This window comes from Pristiophorus japonicus, chromosome 12, assembly GCF_044704955.1.
Source record: "Pristiophorus japonicus isolate sPriJap1 chromosome 12, sPriJap1.hap1, whole genome shotgun sequence".
In the NCBI taxonomy this organism is placed as follows: domain Eukaryota; kingdom Metazoa; phylum Chordata; class Chondrichthyes; family Pristiophoridae; genus Pristiophorus; species Pristiophorus japonicus.
The window spans coordinates 41,893,435-41,912,679 of NC_091988.1; the positions used below are offsets into that span (position 1 = coordinate 41,893,435).

A 19,245-nucleotide genomic window follows, 5' to 3' on the forward strand; every position below is an offset into this window, starting at 1 on the left:
CAGTTGCCTGGCTCAATGGGACTGTCTTCATCTGATTCCAATCTTACCTGTTCAATCGTAATCAGAGCATCTCCAACAATGGTTTCTCTTCCCACCCTTGCACCATTGCCTTCAGAGTACTGCAAGGATCCACCCTTGGCCTCCTCCCCTTTCTCAATTACATGCTGCCCCTTGGAGACCTCATCTAACAATGTGGTGTTAGCTTCCTTGTGTACGTTGATGACACTTGCGTCTATCTCTCCACCGCTTAACTCGACCCCTCCACTGCACCTGCTTGCCTAACATCTAGTCTGGCTGAGATGCAATTTCTTCCAATTAAACATTGGGAAGACTGAAGCCATTTAGGCCCCCATTACATATTCCATACCCTTGGCACAGCTTCCACCCCATCCCCAGTCACTGTCTCAGATTGAACCATACTGTTCACAGCCTCGGCATCCTGTTCAACTCTGAGCCAAACTTCTGATCCCATATTGTGTTCATCACAAAGACTGCCTACTTCCACCACAACAATATCGCCTGTACTGCTTCAACCCATTTGCTGCTGGAGCCTTCATCCATGCCTTTGTCATCTCCAGACTCAACTATTCCAATGCTCCCCCTCCATAAGCTAATTCATCCAAAATTCTGCTTCCCATATCCTACCTGACATTCAGCTATCGCTAATGTCCTTGTTGACCTAACTGGCATCAGACTCCACTATGCCGCCATTTAAAAATTCTCATCCTTATGTTTAAATCCCATCATGGTCTTGCTGCTTCCTATCTCTGACCTCCAACAGTCCTACAATGTAACTGCTTTGTTCTGCAAAGATGGGAGGAAAAGCAATGTGTGAGGAGGACATAAAAAAGCTGCAAAAGGACAGAGACAGGCTAAGTGAGTGGGCAAAAATTTGGCAGATGGAGTATAATGTTGGAAAGTGTGAGGTCATGCACTTTGGCAGAAAAAATCAAAGAGCAAGTTATTATTTAAATGGCGAAAGATTGCAAAGTGCTGCAGTACAGCGAGATCTGGGGGTACTTGTGCTTGAAACACAGAAGGATAGCATGCAGGTACAGAAAGTGATCAGGAAGGCCAATGGAATCTTGGCCTTTAGTGCAAAGGGGATGGAATATAAAAGCAGAGAAGTCTTGCTACAGTTATACAGGTATTGGTGAGGCCACACCTGGAATATTGCGTGCAGTTTTGGTTTCCATATTTACGAAAGGATATGTTTGCTTTGGAGGCAGTTCAGAGAAGGTTCACAAGGTTGATTCCGGGGATGAGGGGGTTGACTTGTGAGGAAATGTTGAGTAGGTTGGGCCTCTACTCATTGGAATTCAGAAGAATGAGAGGTGATCGTATCGGAATGTATAAGATTATGAGGGGACTTGATGAGGTGGATGCAGAGAGGCTGTTTCCACTGGTGGGTGGGATAGAACGAGAGGGCATAATCTTAGAACAAGGTTCCGCCCATTTAGAATTGAGATGAGGAGAAATTTCCTCAGAGGGTTGTGAATCTCTGGAATTTGCTGCCTCAGAGAGCTGTGGAAGCTGGGACATTAAATAAATTTACGACAGAAATAAACAGTTTCTTAAACGATAAGGGGTTATGGGAAGCGGGCGGGGAAGTGGAGCTGAGTCCATGATCAGATCAGCCATGATATTGAATGGCGGAGCAGGCTCGAGGGGCCATATGGCCTATTCCTGTTCCTATTTCTTATGTTCTTGTGTTCCTCAAACTCTAGTCTTGTGCATGTTCCCTTTCCCTGCCATTGGCAGCTATGCCTTCAACCGTCCAGGCTCAATGCTCAGGAACTGCCTTGCTAAACCTCTCTGCTTCTCCATCTCCCTATCCTGGTCACCTTTCCTCATGTCTCCTTCTTTAGCTTGGCATCCATTTTTATCTGATGACGCTTCGTGATGGAGTTATTTGAATCACTTTACACAAGAGGGGCATCATTTAGTCCATCTTGGTCCATCCATTTGGTTAAAAACGGTATCATTTCTAACTCGCCACCTCCTCTTCCTACATTAAGGTTAATAAAAAGAAATGTTTTTTTTTTTAAAGACTCGTGTTATGACATGGTCTCTCCCACGATGTGGCACTTGACGGCTTTAGTCGCTTTTTGAATAAGTCCCGACTCTGCGTCTACCCGATTGGCCGAGCCTTCTGTCAGTCTTGCCCAGTTGCCAGCTCTCCGCGCTGGATTCCCGCCGCTGATTGGATGGTTGCGGATGACGCACGGCCCTGTGCAGTCCTGTGGTGTTGGGCACATTCTGAGGCTGAACTCCAGGATATAGTTGATGTATTTACTGAGGCATATGAAAGCATGGGCCTTATGCTAAACATCCGTAAGACAAAGGTCCTCCACCAGCCTGTCCTCGCTACACAGCACTACCCCCGCCCCCCCCCCCAGTCATCAAGATCCACAGCGGACCCTCAACAACGTGGACTATTTCCCATACCTCGGGAGCCTCTTGTCAACAAAAGCAGACATTGATGCAGAGATTCAACACTGCCTTCAGTGCGCTAGTACAGCCTTCGGCCGCCTGAGGAAAAGTGTTCTAAGACCAGGCCCTCAAATCTACCACCAAGCTCATTGTCTACAGGGCTGTGGTAATACCCACCCTCCTGTATGGCTCAGAAACATGGATGATGTACAGAAGATACCTCAAGTCGCTGGAGATATATCACCAACGATGTCTCTGCATGATCCTGCAAATCCCCTGGGAGGACAGGCACACCACCATCAGTGTCCTCTTCCAGGCTAACATCCCCAGCATTGCAGCGCTGACCACACTCGATCAGCTCCGCTGGGCAGGCCACATAGTTCTCATGCCAGACATGAGATTCCCAAAGCCATTGCTCTATGCGGAGCTCCTTCACGGCAAACGAACCAAAGGTGGGCAGCAGAAACGTTACAAGGACACCCTCAAAGCCTCCCTGTAAAGTGCAACATCACCACTGACACCTGAGAGTCTCTGGCCAAAGACCGCCCTAAGTGGAGAAAGTGCACCCAGGAGGACGTTAAGCACCTCGAGTTTCAACGTCGAGAGCGTGCAGAGGTCAAGCGCAGGCAGCGAAAGGAGTGTGCGGCAAACCAATCCCACCCATTCCTTCCCTCAACTACTGTCTGTCCCACATGTGACAGATTCTGTGATTCTTGTATTGAACTGTTCAGCCACCAAAGAACTCACGTCAAGAGTGAAAGCAAGTCTTCCTCGATTCCGAGGGACTGCCTATGATGATGATGGGAACAAACACTAATTTCACGCGGCCCGGGGTTGCGATTTTTTGCTGACCATTCACTCCTGTGCACTGCCGATGTCCCTGGTTCGCCTTAATCCTGTTTGGAGCTGAGGATGGAGTGTTTAGTTTACAAATACTGATGGCTTAAACATAATTTTAGCACTTTTGACAATGAAGGTAAAGCAACTTTGCAGTGCTGTTAAAGTTCCTTGGCGTGAGCTGTTTGATCCAGTGATACCATGCCATGTTGCAGACACCTTTAGCAGCTGATTATATGTTTGTAGAATAATCCACGTCATTTATAGTTTACATTTTATGCAAATGTAACTTGGTGAGTCCTGACCTCAGAATCAGTATCAGTATTTAAACCTCGTTGGAGATTGGTTTTCAGTGACATTGTTCAGAGGTGTAATAATGTTTTTGGAGTAAAGATGACAGATTGATTAAGAAAGAATAATTTACGTTATGTGCGTACATATTTCCATTAAGTTTTTCACCAAACTAATTATCCTATGTTGTGGAGTGAATTTGATGAAACTTGACATTAAATGGCGATGTACTGAAAAATCAAATAGTGGCTAATGCGACTGCACTGGGGTGCAAATGGTAGGGAGATGCAAGTACTTAAGTACATAAATAATAGGAGCAGGAGTAGGCCCTTCGAGCCTCCTCCGCTATTCAATAAGATTATAGTTGATCTTCTACCCCAACTCCAACTTCCCTTGTGGGGAAGAGCATAACTATAAACCATCAATATAAGATAGTTGCCAAGAAATTCAATAGAAAATTCAGAAAAAACTTATTTGCCCAAAAGAGTGGTGAGAATACGGAACTCGCTACAACAGGGAGTGATTGAAGCAAATAGTATACATGCATTTAAGGGGAGGCGAGACAAGCATATGAGGGAGAAGGGAATAGAGGGTTATGCTGATAGATATAGATGAGGGAGGAGGCTTGAATGGAAGCATAAACACTGGTATGGACTTGATGTGAAGTGCCTTCGGATATTTCACAACATCAAAGGTTCTATATAAATACAAGTTGTTGTTGTATATCCTATGTAATCTTCCACAATCTCATCCTGAAGCTGTAACTTCAAGGAATCTAAAGTTTTGCCACTACTGCCCTATCTTAAGTGTTGATCCCTCATTATGTTATAAAGCTTTTACAAATATCTGTCCTAAATTGTTGCTGCATTATTAGCTTATGCCCCTTGTTAAAGTGACTTGGCATACATTTAAGTCTTGTAGATTTGATCAAATTACAACATGCAAGAGTATTCCATCTGTCATGCCCATGCTCATCCTAGGTTGTTAACTTCAAATATGTACTCCTAGAATGATACAGCACAGAATCATAGAATGATACAGCACACATGGAAGCCATTCAGCCCATCGTGCATGTACCAGCTCTATGATGGAGCTATCCATTAATCCCATTCCCCTGTTTCCTCCACATTGCCCTGTAATTTTTTTTCCCTTCAAGCATTTATCCAATTCTCTTTTGAATTGTAACTATTGACTGTTTCCACCACCCTTTCAGGTCGTGCAGAACAAATTGCTATGTAAAAAAAAAAAGGTTTCCTTATGTTGCCGCTGGTTCTTTTGCCAATCAGTTTAAATCTGTGTCTTCTGTCACTGGAAACAGTTTCTCCTTATTTTCTCTATCAAAACCCTTCATGATTTTGAACACCACTATCAAATCTCTTGTTAACCTCTGCTATAAGGAGAACAACCCCATCTTCTGCAGTCTCTCCACATAACTGAAACCCCTCATCGCTGGTACCATTCTAGTAAATCTCTTCTGCACCCTCTCCAAGGCCTTGACATCCTTCCTAAAGTGTGGTGCCCAGAATTTGGGACACTATTCCATCTGAAATCTAACAAGTGTTTTGTAAAGGTTTAGCATAACTTACTTGCTTTTGTACTTTATTCCTCCATTAATAAAGCCAAGGATCCTATATGCTTTTTTAACAGCCTTCTCAACTTGTGCTATTACCTTCAAAGCTTTGTGTACATGTACCCTTGTTCTCTCTCTTCCTGCACTCCCTTTAAAATTGTACCATTTAGTGCATATTGCACGATTTGCCTTTACCCAAAATGTATCAAATCACACTGCTATTAAATTTCAACTGCTATGTGTTTGCTTATTTCACCAGTTTGTCTATGTCCAGAAGTCTGTTACTATCCGCCTCATAGTTTATTACATTTGAGTTTTTGTTGTGTATGCAATAACTCAATAGACTGAATACTGTAAACTCCGAACGGGTACAAACCTGGCTGTACTTTATTAGGGCCCACAGTACATACATTACAAGATGGCTGGCCTTTTATACCTAGGCCACGCACACATGCGCACAGCCCAATGACCTCTGACAGTGGCGCCACCTGGTGGCTAGTAAACCCAAGCATGCATACGTGACAGTTTTGTATCATCTGCAAACATTGAAATTATGCTCTGTATCCCCAAGTCAAGGTTATTAATATAATCAAAAAGAACAGTGTTCCTATTACCAACTCCTGGGGATCACCACTCTATACTTGCTTCCAATATGGAAAACAACCATTCATCACGGCACTGCTTTCTGCCCTATAGCCAATTTTGTATCCATTTTGTCATTGTCTCTTTAATCCCATGGGCTTTTATTTTGCTAACACGTGATGCTTGTCAAATGCCATTTGCCAAGAAGAATATCTCAGTGAACTGGCAAAGTGGGGAGGGGTAAAACATAATTATTGCGAACTGGGCAAGAAAGAGAAGAGTGCCTCAGAACTCGGGGGGGCGGGGGGGTGGCGGAGTTGAGAAGTAACAGGAAAGGTGACAGCATGAAGGAATATAAACAGCCAAGCTGAGTGGGAAAGATCGTTCATTGCTCTGTGAAAAATACTTACCCTTCATGTAAGTTATAGCTGTAAATGACTTGAAACAAAACGATTTGTTGCTTGCAATCTCTGAGGCTTGAAAAATGACAGCATTGCTTTGCTCTGATGCTCAAGTTGTGTTACGTAATTTTCCTAAACATTTTGTTGCATTATTGCTAATACTTCACAATATAACTTCAACACACTTGTACTTATTTGGGAAGTCAATACCTCAGAGTCAGTAACATTTTTGGTCAGTGGCCTTACTGTCAAATATATTGAGTATCTTTATTCTATACCATCCATAGTATACCAATGACACCCAATTGTTTTGTGTCTCCCCCCCCCCCCGCCCCCCAACCAGCCCCAAATTGCTTTAGTAACGTGCCTACTGCTTCCTTTCCTTAAGTCAATTTCTCTCATATACAGATTTTGTCTTGAATTTTCACTGCTTCCAGATTCAGCTTTCTTGAATGTCATTAAAGGCTTATGTTCTGTGATTTATTTATTGTAGAATTTCATTGCTATGTAGCATAAATGAAAACTGAAGATATAACACACAATTCCTATGAGATATAAAGGTACTTTTTAGCACTAGGTTTATTGACATTGTTTCAGGTGTAATACAGTATAAAGTGGCATTCATATGGCACACATTAGTGATATACTGCTTATATGCATCCTATGCTGACATAGTATTAAACAATGCTGAGGTTACAGTATCAGCTGTACTCAAAATCGAGACGTTAAAAAAATATATCATCATTGTTTCCACCAACAAGGATCTGACACTAACTCATCTGAGGCACATCATAATTGGCAATGAAGGACCTGAATGATGTCCAGTAATATTTCTCAATCTTTCAAGTAAATGTTTCTAATGATACATAATCGCTCGTAAAGGTAATTATTGTACAAAGATTGGAGACAAGTAAACACGACATTCATCTTTCTTTAAAGATGTGGCAGTACATATGTATAGTGGGGGAAGAGTTGCTATTTTTATTAATTGTATGGATGCATACCAGTATTTGGCATCAATAAGATATAAAAACTTTATAGCTCTGTTTAAAAAAAAAAATTCCACATCAAGATGCTATGTGAAACATGTATATTCATAGCACAATAAATTTATATTTTTACCCTCTTAAGAATCTCAGTCTAAGGATAAGGGGAAAGCCATTTAGGGCCGAGATGAGGAGGAATTTCTTCACCCAGAGAGTGGTGAACCTGTGGAATTCTCTACCACAGAAAGTTGTTGAGGCCAGTTCACTGAATATATTCAAAAAGGAGTTAGATGAAGTCCTTACTACTAGGGGAATCAAGGGGTATGGTGAGAAAGCAGGAATGGATGACTGAAGTTGCATGTTCAGCTATGAACTTATTGAATGGCGGTGCAGGCTAGAAGGGCCGAATGGCCTACTCCTGCACCTATTTTCTATGTTTCTATGTTTCAGTATGTTCCTGTGACGGAGTGATTTGGAATTGGAAAATAACATTAATTACTACAGTTAAATGCTGAACAGGGATTGTTATGAGATTGTTTTGGAATATCTGTGATGTTTAGTGGATTGTTACTAAATTTCTGGAATTTTTTGAAGATGTTTCCAGTAGAGTGGACAATGGAGAACTAGTTGATGTGGTGTATTTGGACTTTCAGAAGGCTTTCGACAAGGTCCCACACAAGAGATTAATGTGCAAAGTTAAAGCACATGGAATTGGGGGTAGTGTGCTGATGTGGATTGAGAACTGGTTGGCAGACAGGAAGCAAAGAGTAGGAGTTAATGGATACTTTTCAGAATGGCAGGCAGTGACTAGTGGGGTACCGCAAGGTTCTGTGCTGGGGCCCCAGCTGTTTACATTGTACATTAATGATTTAGATGAGGGGATTAAATGTAGTATCTTCAAATTTGCAGATGACACTAAGTTGGGTGGCAGTGTGAGCTGCGAGGAAGATGCTATGAGGCTGCAGAGTGACTTGGATAGGTTAGGTGAGTGGGCAAATGCATGGCAGATGAAGTATAATGTGGATAAATGTGAGGTTATCCACTTTGGTGGTAAAAACAGAGGCAGACTATTATCTGAATGGTGACAGATTAGGAAAAGGGGAGGTGCAACGAGACCTGGGTGTCATGGTACATCAGTCATTGAAGGTTGGCATACAGGTACAGCAGACGGTTAAGAAAGGAAATGGCATGTTGACCTTCATAGCGAGGGGATTTGAGTACAGGGGCAGGGAGGTGATACTACAGTTGTACAGGGCCTTGGTGAGGTCACACCTGGAGTATTGTGTACAGTTTTGGTCTCCTAACTTGAGGAAGGACATTCTTGCTATTGAGGGAGTGCAGCAAAGGTTCACCAGACTGATTCCCGGGATGGCGGGACTGACATATCAAGAAAGACTGGATCAATTGGGCTTGTATTCACTGGAGTTCAGAAGAATGAGGGGGAATCTCATAGAAACGTTTAAAATTCTGATGGATTTAGACAGGTTAGATGCAGGAAGAATGTTCCCAGTGTTGGGGAAGTCCAGAACCAGGGGTCACAGTCTAAGGATAAGGAGTAAGCCATTTAGGACCGAGATGAGGAGACACTTCTTCACCCAGAGAGTGGTGAACCTTGTGGAATTCTCTACCACAGAAAGTTGTTGAGGCCAATTCACTAAATATATTCAAAAAGGAGTTAGATGTAGTCCTTACTACTCGGGGGATCAAGGGGTATGGCAAGAAAGCAGGAATGGGGTACTGAAGTTGCATGTTCAGCCATGAACTCATTGAATGGCGGTGCAGGCTCGAAGGGCTGAATGGCCTACTCCTACACCTATTTTCTATGTTTCTATGTTACAGAGCTTATTTCTTCCTATCTCAACTCTCTTTTCTCCCCTTGTCCAGTCTCTTCTGACCTAGATCTCTGACTCTTCTGATACCCTCTGCCACTTTAACCATTTCCGATTTCAGGGCCCTAACCATCTCCTTTTCATCATGGGCATCCAATCCTTCTACACCTCCATTCCCTCACCACAAAGGCCTGCGGGCCCTCCACTTCTTCCTTGAACGGAGGTCCAACCAGTCCCTATCCTCTTCTTCTTGGGCAGTTCCCCGGCGCCGAGGATGATTTGCTTCCACATTAAAATGAGTTCTAAGATGAGACCAATGCGGGCCTGATTTTCCAGGTCCTGAATTCATTTTGAAGGGTGGAAGATGCCTGTGCGTGACTTCTTTTAACGTAGGCTGGCTGTTGCACGAACTTAAGAGAGCAAGGTCGAGGTCCAATGGCAAGGGGATCCGAGATGATTGGAGACCAGGCTCTGCTGCTTGGGCTTAGCGCGCACAGTGACATGCAGGCGCAGACAGACAGATACGCACACGCAGACGCACCTACTGACCCCCATCTACCATCACCCTCCTCTGCCTGGCTGAACTTGTTTGCAATGAACAATTTTAACTCCATTCACTATGGGAACCCGTATAGGTCCTAATTATGTCTGGCTTTTCATGGGATATGTGGAGCATACTTTGTTCCAGTTTTACTCGGGTTCCCTTCCTCAATTCTTTTTCCAGTACACTGCCACTTCCTGCTCTTTCCCCAAACTGGAAAATTTCTACCCTCCCTCATCTTCAGATAATCCATCTCCGACTCTTCCTTTCCCTTCGTCGACTTCTCTATCTCCAATTCTGGGGCTAGGCTGTGCACCAATATCTACAATAAGCCAACCAACTACTACAGCTATCTCGATTATACTTCCTCCCACCCTGCTTCCTGTAAAGACTCTATTCCATTCTTCCAGTTTCTTGGTCGCATCTGCTCTGATAATGCCACTTTCCAAAGCAGTGCTTCCGATATGCCTTCCTTTTTCCCCAACCGAGGATTCTCATCATCATGGGTAGTCCCTCGCATCGAGGATGACTTGCTTCCACGCCAAAAAGGGATGAGTTCAATGAGTTCACAGGTGTTTCAATGAAGGACCTGATATTCTAGGTCCCGAACTACATGTTGAAGGGTGGAAGATAGATGCCTGTGCGTGGATTTTTTTTTAACGTGTGGTGACTGTTGCATACCAGCCACCACAGGGGCTTGACAGAGCTCGGTCTTGGTCCAGTGGCAAGGATTGACCAAGACAACTGAAGACCAGCTCTGCTGCACGGACCTAGTGCGCACACACATCTGTGTGGACTGGAGCATGCTGACCCTGAGCCCTCTCCTCTTCTGGGCCCCGATCACGTCGCTCTGCAATCTCTCTCTGCTCCTGCTGTACCTATCCACGCTCCAATCACCGACCTGGATTCTGGTGACATCCAATCCAGTTGCCCTCTTCACAGCCGTTGTTCTCCAGCTCGCCCCGTACCTTGCAGTGGTCCTTGCAGGTTGGGGCCACCGCGCTGAACGCTAAGCCCCTTACTTCCCCTCTCGCTATGTTTATTTCATCTAATATTTCACACTCCTCATCCCTGATTGCAACGTCTGCATCGCCTCTCTCTTTTGTGAAAACAGACGCGAAGTATTCATTAATAATCATTCCCAAGTCTCCCGCCTCCACATACACATTACCCTCATGGTCTCTAATAGGCCCCACTCTTTCTTTAGTTATCATCTTGCTCTTAATATATTTATAAAACATCTTTGGGTTTGCCTTGATTTTACTTGCCAAGAATTTTTCATGCTTTTGCTTTCCTAATATCCTTTTTAATTTCACCTTGCACTTTCTATACTCCTCCAGAGATTCTGCTGTATTGAGTTCTCAATATCTGTCATAAGCTTCCCTTTTTTTCTTTATCCTACCCTGTATGTCCCTAGACATCCAGGGGGCTCTAGAGTTGTTAGTCCCACCCTTTTTCTTTAAGGGCACATATTTGGCCTGAGCCCTCCGGATCTCCTCCTTGAATGCCTCCCACTGTTCCGACGCTGATTTACCTTCCAGTAGCTGTTTCTAATCCACTATGACTAAATCACCTCTCAGCTCAGCAAAGTTGGCCTTTCCCCAATGTAGAACTTTTATTCCTGGTCTATCTTTGCCCTTTTCCATAACCACCTTAAATCTGACTGAGAGGATTCTACTCCACTGTGGTTGACATGGCCCTCGACCGTGTCTGTCCCATTTTCCACACTTCTCCCCTCATACTTTCCCCTCCCTCCCAGAGACACGATATGGTTCACCTTGTCCTCGCCTTCCATCCCACCACAACTCACAGTCAATGGATTATCCTCTGACATTTCCGCCACCTCAAGTGTGATGCTACCACCAAAAACACCTTCCCCCTCCCCTCCCTTCCCTTTTCAGCATTCCAAAAGGCCCATTGCCTCCAGGACACTCTGGTTCACTATTCCATCACATCCAATGTCCGTACCTTTCCTCTGGCACCTTCCCATGCAAGCACAAGAGGTGAAACACCTACTCTTTTACCTCTTCCCTTCGCACCCTCCAGGGCCCCAAGCACACATTCCAGGTGCAAAACGATTTGCTTGAAATTCTTCAAAATTAGTACAAGTGCAACGTCATGAATCTGGAGTTCTGGAATGATCCGTAATCCGGACTTCGGGATGATCGGTGCAGAGTCGTCCGGAATCCGTAAAATGTTCCGGAATCCGGATCCGACGATCCTGCCGAACTTGGGGCCCCGCCGCTGCCCGACCTCTGGCCTCGCCTTGCCTGCCTCACCGCCGCTGCTCTTACCGCGGGGCCTCCTTGGCAGGGCCCGCCCGAACACCTCCTTGACGGGGCTCTGCCCGACGACGACATCCTCGGGGCTGGATGGCCCGAACAGCTCCTCAGCGGGAATTCCCCCCCACCCCCCCCCCCCTTTCTGATATTCCGAAATCTGGAAATATCTGAACCTGGGCTCGGGTGTTTCTGGTTTCATGACATCAGAAATAAATCGAAAGTCCGGAATCCGGAACGGCCTCAGTTCTGAGGCTTCCGGATTTTAGACGCTGCACCTGTATACTGTATTTGCTTCTCACAGTGTAGTCGTCTCTATATTGGGGAGACCAAATACAGATTGAGTGATCGCTTTGCTGAACATCTCCGTTCAGTCCGCAAGCGTGACCCTGAGCTTCCAGTCACTGCCATTAATTCTCCATCCCGCTTCCACTCTGACTTCCCTGTCCTCAGCCTCCTACACTGTTCCACTGAAACTCAACACAAGGTTGTGGAACATAAACTCAGCATTCGATTCGGTACTTCATAGCTTTCTGGCCTCAAAATCGACTTCAACAATTTCAGATCATAACTGCCACTCCCATTTTGGCAGACAGCAGGAGCTGGTAATGGTTCTGCTGTACAGCTCCTCTGGACCCATCTTTTATCTGTTACTGTTTTGTTATTGGCCGTTATCAGCCCCTTTTCCCTGTACCATCATTTAATCACGCTTGCCTTCCACCCTATCACAGACCTTCCCTTTTGTGCTTTTTCCTGGCTCTATATTTGCTTACAACTCTAACTTCTTTAAGTTCTGATGAAAAGTAATTTACCTCAAACATTAACTCTTGTCTCTCCGTAGATGCTGCCTGACCAGCGGAGTGTTTCCAGCATTTTCTGTTTTTATTTCAGATTTCCAGTAGCCACTGTGTTTTGCTATGATTATGAGAGCATTTAATGAGGAGGAGTGTGTGGATAATTTGAGTTTAGATTCAGGACCCTTAAATTTGAGTTATCTACAGCAATGCACTCAAATAATGCCTGAGCAGAGTTATCCTTTGTAAGATTACCAGGGATAAGTGGACCTTTATTTCTAGCCCCAAGACATTGGATCCAGGGGTACATTGTCACACGTCTTGGGAGGGAGTGGCAAATAGAGAAATTGGCCAAGCAGATGGAAAACTATCCATTTATGTATCACAAATGCTACACTAGTCAGAACATTCCATGTTAAAGTGCTTTGTCATTGACCAAATCCATTTTAAAAGTGACAGCATGTAGCTGCAGTACTTGTTATGTATGTAGATGACACTTTCATTAACCTTTACTGTGTTAAATGCGCATCAGTTAACTTGGTTTTTTTTCTCTCTATTCTTTCTCTGCCATCTCTCGACCCTCCTTCTCCTTCACCTACCCTTCTCTACTCCCCTCCTTCTTTCTTTGCCCCTCCTTCTTTCTTTGCCCCTCCTCCTTTCCTTGTCTCCTCCTCCTTTCTCATCTCTTCCCCCCCCCCCCTTCTTTTTCATGTCCTCTTCTTTTTCATGTCAGTGCCACTAAAATTAGGTTTACAATTCTGGGCTGTACTCTTTGATACTTGTACAAGTAGTGACTCTTAAAATATGAAAAAGTGTATATAGAGAGATAAACAAAATGGCCTTAATGCATTCTGGAGCCAATCTGTGCCAAATCAAAATTAATTCAGCTACTGTTCTTTCCTCCAGTTTAATGTCACAAAGGAAATGTGCCTACTAAACATAACAGCCTAGCTTTATTATTCCAAACGATGCATTTTTGCATGAAATGAGATTTTGCACATAGTTTTCAGTCATTCTTGGTTATAACTGCTAGCTAAGCAATATTTTTAAATTCGTTTGTATATTTTTTTTCAATGTTGGTAAATTTTGTGGGATTACTGGGTAGATCAACAATACCATAACACATTTGCAGAGCACTCCTATGCAGGTTGTTATTTCAGAGCCCTTTACAATAAGGAGGAGAGGGATGGGATGCACAACAAACCATGGAGAGGTGAGAATAGAAAACTGAAAGCATAGTAGAAATAATGGGATTTTGAGAAGTTTCTTGAAAGTAGGGATGAAAGTGACAGTATGGTGGGAACTAGGTAGATGATTCCGCAGGGTAGAGTATAGTGGCTGAATGGCAGCTTGAGGGGTTAGGAGAAGTTCAGTGTTCGAGGAGCGGAGGGCGCATGAAATGATGTAAGGCAGCAGGAGATCACGAAGGTAAGGTAGAGCAAGGCTAAGGATGGATTTGATGATGAACTTTGAAATTGATATGCTGGGACATAGGGAGCTAATAGAGCTTTAGAGAAGATGGGGGTGGTGGGAAGATGGGACTTAATGCAGGTGAGAATGTCGGCTGTGATGTTTTGGATGAGTTGAAACTCGTCTAGGGTCGATGTCGGGAAGCCAGTCAAAAAACATTGTAGATGTCAAGCATTGAGGTGATAAAAGCATGGACTAAAATTTCAGCACTAGTTGGGAAGTGAGTGATGGGGACAGAAGCAGGAAATGTTGCACGGTGGAAGAAAGCAATTTTGCTAATAGAATGGATTTGCCGTAAGAAGCTGAGCTTTGGGGTCGAACAGAATGCTGACACTACATTATCTGTCGATGCTCTTGATGCATTTATATGGCCTCCCAGAAACAATATCCAGACCATTATTTCCATGGAAGAAAATATACACATGCGCATCCATCATTCCTGCAAGGAAAGATGCATGTTCGCAAACCTCTAGAATAGCTACAGTAAAATAGCCCTGTTTCCTTCATAAGAAATATTGAGTTTAATCTATCTAATCTTTTGGTGTGCAATTTAACAACTATAATTTCGATTATATTATTAGTTATCATTTTTACCTTTTTATTACATTAGAATTTATTCTATTCTTTATTTGAATACTCTCCTGTTAGAATGCCAGTATAGCAACTGATGAGTAATTACTTTGATCTTTTTATTAAAATGTAATAATATTAGTGTTGTAAATGAAGGAATTAAGCCATTTCAAATTATGCAAAATTAGGATCTTCAAGTACATCACAAAGTGATACATTGGCTTGGTCAAATTTCTATACAGAATTGGGTTATTAAATATTTGATTTTTTTTCTTCAGGTGGAGATGCTTGAACGTAAATATGGAGGACGTTTCATAACCAGACATGCAGCTCGAACCATTCAGACAGCATTCCGCCAATATCAAATGAACAAAAACTTTGAAAGACTGAGAAGTTCTATGTCTGAGAATCGCATGTCCAGGCGCATTGTTTTGTCCAATATGAGAATGCAGTTTTCTTTTGAAGGACCTGAGAAAGTCCACAGCTCATTTTTTGAGGGGAAACAGGTGTCTATGACTGATGATGCAGGAAAATTAGGAACTATTGTTCAGTCGGATTGTGAAGATTTAGGAGGTACAGCAGTGATCAAATCTCCAGCTACAAACAATGATTTTGCAGATGCAATAACTGAGCTTGAGGATGCTTTCTCAAGACAAGTCAAATCACTTGCAGAATCCATTGATGACGCACTGAACTGTCGCAGCTTGCACACAGATGATGGACAACCTATTGACCAGGGCAAACGTTACAAAGAAAACTTACAAAAAGAAGAGGAGATGGATAGTGTATCTTATGCTAAATCCACTCGTGATGCTGAGCGCAGAAAATTGGATGAAATGTCTGCTTCGTACAGTGATGTCACCCTGTATATTGATGAGGAAGAGCTATCTCCTCCACTTCCTGTGTCATTGCAATCTGTAGACAGGCCATCCAGCACTGAATCTGATTTACGGCTCCGGTCAGTGAATTCTGCCCAGGAATACTGGTCCATGACCCACAGGGATGACAAGCTAGACACTGACACAAGTTGCAGGAGCACCCCTTCGTTGGAGTGCCAGGAATCGAGGCTTCGTGTTGATCATCTTCCTTTACTAACTATCGAGCCACCCAGTGATAGTTCAGTAGATTTAAGTGACCGTTCAGAACGAGGTTCACTAAAGAGACAGAATGCATATGATCCGAGCCCCAATAGCCAACGTGGAAGCCCCAAACATATCCCACATTCAATTCCTACAAGAGTGCATCACCGTGATGAAGAACCTGCTCGGCATCGACCACGGCAGATTGATAGCCATCTGGCTATCAATGGCTCAGCGAATCGCCAAAGCAAATCAGAATCTGATTTTTCTGATGGGGATAACGACAGTATCAATAGCACTTCAAATTCCAACGATACAATAAACTGTAGCTCTGAGTCCTCTTCCAGAGACAGTTTACGAGAGCAAACTTTGAGCAAACAAACATACCACAAAGAAACCCGAAACAGCTGGGATTCCCCTGCATTTAGCAATGACATCATAAGAAAACGTCACTACCGGATTGGTCTAAACCTCTTCAATAAGTATGTAATAATCTTTCTATCCCAAATGTTGTTCAGATTCTAATGTTGGACTGTAGACTTTAAAGCTGCTAACAGTGCTGTTCTGTAATTAATCTGCCGAATGTCATGGGCAACATCACCATGGCCCATATTTCTGCAGCTTTTGTGGATTTGTTGATTTTTTTTTTAAATTGCGAAGGAGGAAAATTTTAATTTGGAGGTTTGCAGTGTTCTCCCACCGTGATAGTGTCCTGCCATAATGGATACACCTTTAATTCACCTTATTAAAAAATCAGCAACATTTGCTTGAAATCATGAAAACCTGTTCATGTGCACCCTATAGCCAGAGGATGAACATATAGCCCACTCCCAGGCCCTTACCAGGGTCATTTTTCAGCTGTTATATATTATATCAGAGTAGCCAATTTCAACACCGCCTTTTTGGTCTCCTCTTCCTTGCTCTCATTCTTTTCAAAATCTGGACCTTCGGGGGTGGAAGTATACGACAGATTTTCAAGAGTTGTAACTCCACAGGGTATTGGATGGCTTTTAATTTTGTCACTGTTGCCCTTTGTTCAGTTTGTTGCTTAAATGTTTAGATGTCAAGTCGCAGGTATTTCTTTTAACTTTCAATGAGGGTAGTCAATTTCCTTATAAATCCACATGTCTCCTCTTCCAATTCCTTGTTTGTTTTTTCTTTGGAAATCATAAACTTCCAAGAAAGTGACTTGTAGATGTTGAACCCTGGGTTAGGGTAACAGATTTCGATGACAACATGAGGGGCTCGTAATCTGTGATGTGATATGTACAGTATTTAAAAAGTATTGGAAGACTACTCGTATTTTCTAACAATGATGGAAAGTGAATATTTTCAATATCTGAGGATTAGTTCACCTCTATGAATTGAGTGAAACTCAAGTGAAAGCTCTTTATATTGCACTCAATGTAATTATTTTTCTAAAAATTGGAAAGCGCAATCTGTTTAGTTGAGGTATAAAATCCTGTGTCACAGATGCTGGAAGAAGAGCATTGCAAATCTGCTGAGCTAATGCTGTAGAATTTATTCTTTTCAGATACGTTTGCTTGGCAAAGTAAGAAAAAAAAAAAATGACCCACATGAAGAATATTTTGGAGAATTTTTCTTTCCTCAAATTTCCCCATGGAGATATCCAAATGGTTAACCTTTACATTTCTATTTCTCTAGCATGTGTATTTTCCTAAATAGTATAAACACATGTTCAGTATGCAATCCTTGTGTTGTGCTAAATCAGTGATAAATTTCATTGTAAAGTGCATGAAGAGAATGTTCCATTGTCCAGATAGAATTCAATTGTGATCTTTTACTCAGTTTGTCTGATTAGCTCCATGTGGTTGCAGTTATTTTAGCCATGACTAAACTCAAGACACGAAAAGTTATGGATTTCTTCACTTGATAAATTTTGAACCTTCTAAAATATTCTTATTTTAGTCGTGAACAGTGAGTACCAAATATTGCCCAGTTCCATTTACAGAGCTTACAAGTAAAGCATGATGTACTTTGTATTGCAATATAAAGACAGTAGATTATAGTTCTTTTAAATGATATGCTGGATTGTGCGTTCAATTGCTGGTGCATTCAAGTGAAGCAGTGAAGAGATGTACCCAAATGTCGCCATAGCCAGCAAGTAACTTGGACAAAGATAAATGCAATGTAAACAATTGTGATCTTTTACTCAGTTTGACTGGTTACCTCCATATCGTTGCATTTATTTTAGTCATGGTTGGCCCAAACTAAAACCAGTCTATATTTTGGGGTTGGTTGAGATATTGTGGCTAAGTTCAGAAACTTTCCGTCTCGGACACTAGTACCAACTTGTCCAAAAGGGAACACAACTGAGGCTCATTAAAGCAAGGGAAAATTGAATACATTGGTACTGTTGAGCGTCCCAAATCCGGCAACCTCGAGGCCGAGGTCGAGCCGGTTTTTGTGTTTTTCCGGACTTCGGAACATGCTTCTGGTGTCCAAAATCCGGAAACATCAGAGTCCAGGTTTGGATATTTCTGGATGTCGGGGGGGTGGGGGTGGCGGGGTGGTTGCTCTCTGAGGAGCTGTTCGGGTCGCCGGCCCAGTCCAGGAGGTCATAGGTGGGGCCCAGCTGCTGAGGACTTGTTCGGGCGGGCCCTGCTGCCATGGAGCTGTTTGCGCTGGCCCCACCACCGTGGAGCTGTTCGGGCGGGCCCGCCGCCAAGGAAGTGTTTGGGCCGGCAGGTCCCGTTGCAGAGGAGGTATTGGGCCGGTTAGGAGACCCTGAGGTAAGGGCAGCTGGGGCGAGTGTTGGCAGGGTAAAGTCAGTGTCGGCAAGGTGAGGCCTGAGGTCAGGCAGCGGCGGTGCCCCGAGGTCAGCAGGGTCGGTGGGTCCGGATTCCAGAATATTTTACGGATTCTGGATGACCTGCTACCAATCGGTCCGGAGTCCGGATTCAGAAACATTCTGGATTCCAGAACTCCGGATTTTGAACGCTCAACCTGGATAACAGAAAATTTGGACAATCAGGCAACCAAGTTCCATAGATGATTGCATTTATCTTTGTAACCCCTATAAATGGAACTAACCATAAATATTAGAATAAAATTAGGCTTAAGTATTTATATCTCAATACAGTTATAAGGGACTGAATTTTGTGGAATGCAGTTCAGGACTCTACCTGTGGATATGGAAAACCAGTAATACCTGATACTATCCTGTCCTTAGTGATGAGCAACATTTCTCATGTTATAAAATCATACAAATTACAACACAATTTGGGCTCAATTTTTCCCAATTATCTGTCGTTTTTTTGGCGTGCACCATTTTTTTTTGGAGTAAATAAAAAATCTCCAAGTTTTCCCAAAGTTTTTGCGCCAGCGTAATTCAGTTAGATGCGATTTTATTAGGTTAAGATTTTTTGCGTCATAGCCTGGACTCTGGGCTCGGCTTCAAAAGAAGCCCGCGGGGGGGAAGGGGGTTGGAAGCCATGTCCATGTCCGGGCGAGGGAGCGATTCTACCGGTGGACGCTCCGACCCGCGAGCCTGGTGAGGAGACGTTCAATTGTGTGGTGATATTTTGAAAAAAATCAAAAATTAAAGAATTGCATTCGACTT

The 19,245-nt window shown here is 43.3% G+C and overlaps 1 protein-coding gene across 1 annotated transcript in view; it reads left to right on the forward strand.

The window, feature by feature from the left end:
- LOC139277203 (IQ motif and SEC7 domain-containing protein 1-like) overlaps positions 1–19,245 on the forward strand; it is a 241,826-nt gene that overhangs the window by 155,270 nt on the left and 67,311 nt on the right. Inside the window, exon 3 of the mRNA XM_070895348.1 lies at positions 14,862–16,144. Within this exon, the coding sequence (XP_070751449.1) occupies positions 14,862–16,144 (1,283 nt within the window). The remainder of the gene's footprint in view (positions 1–14,861; positions 16,145–19,245) is intronic.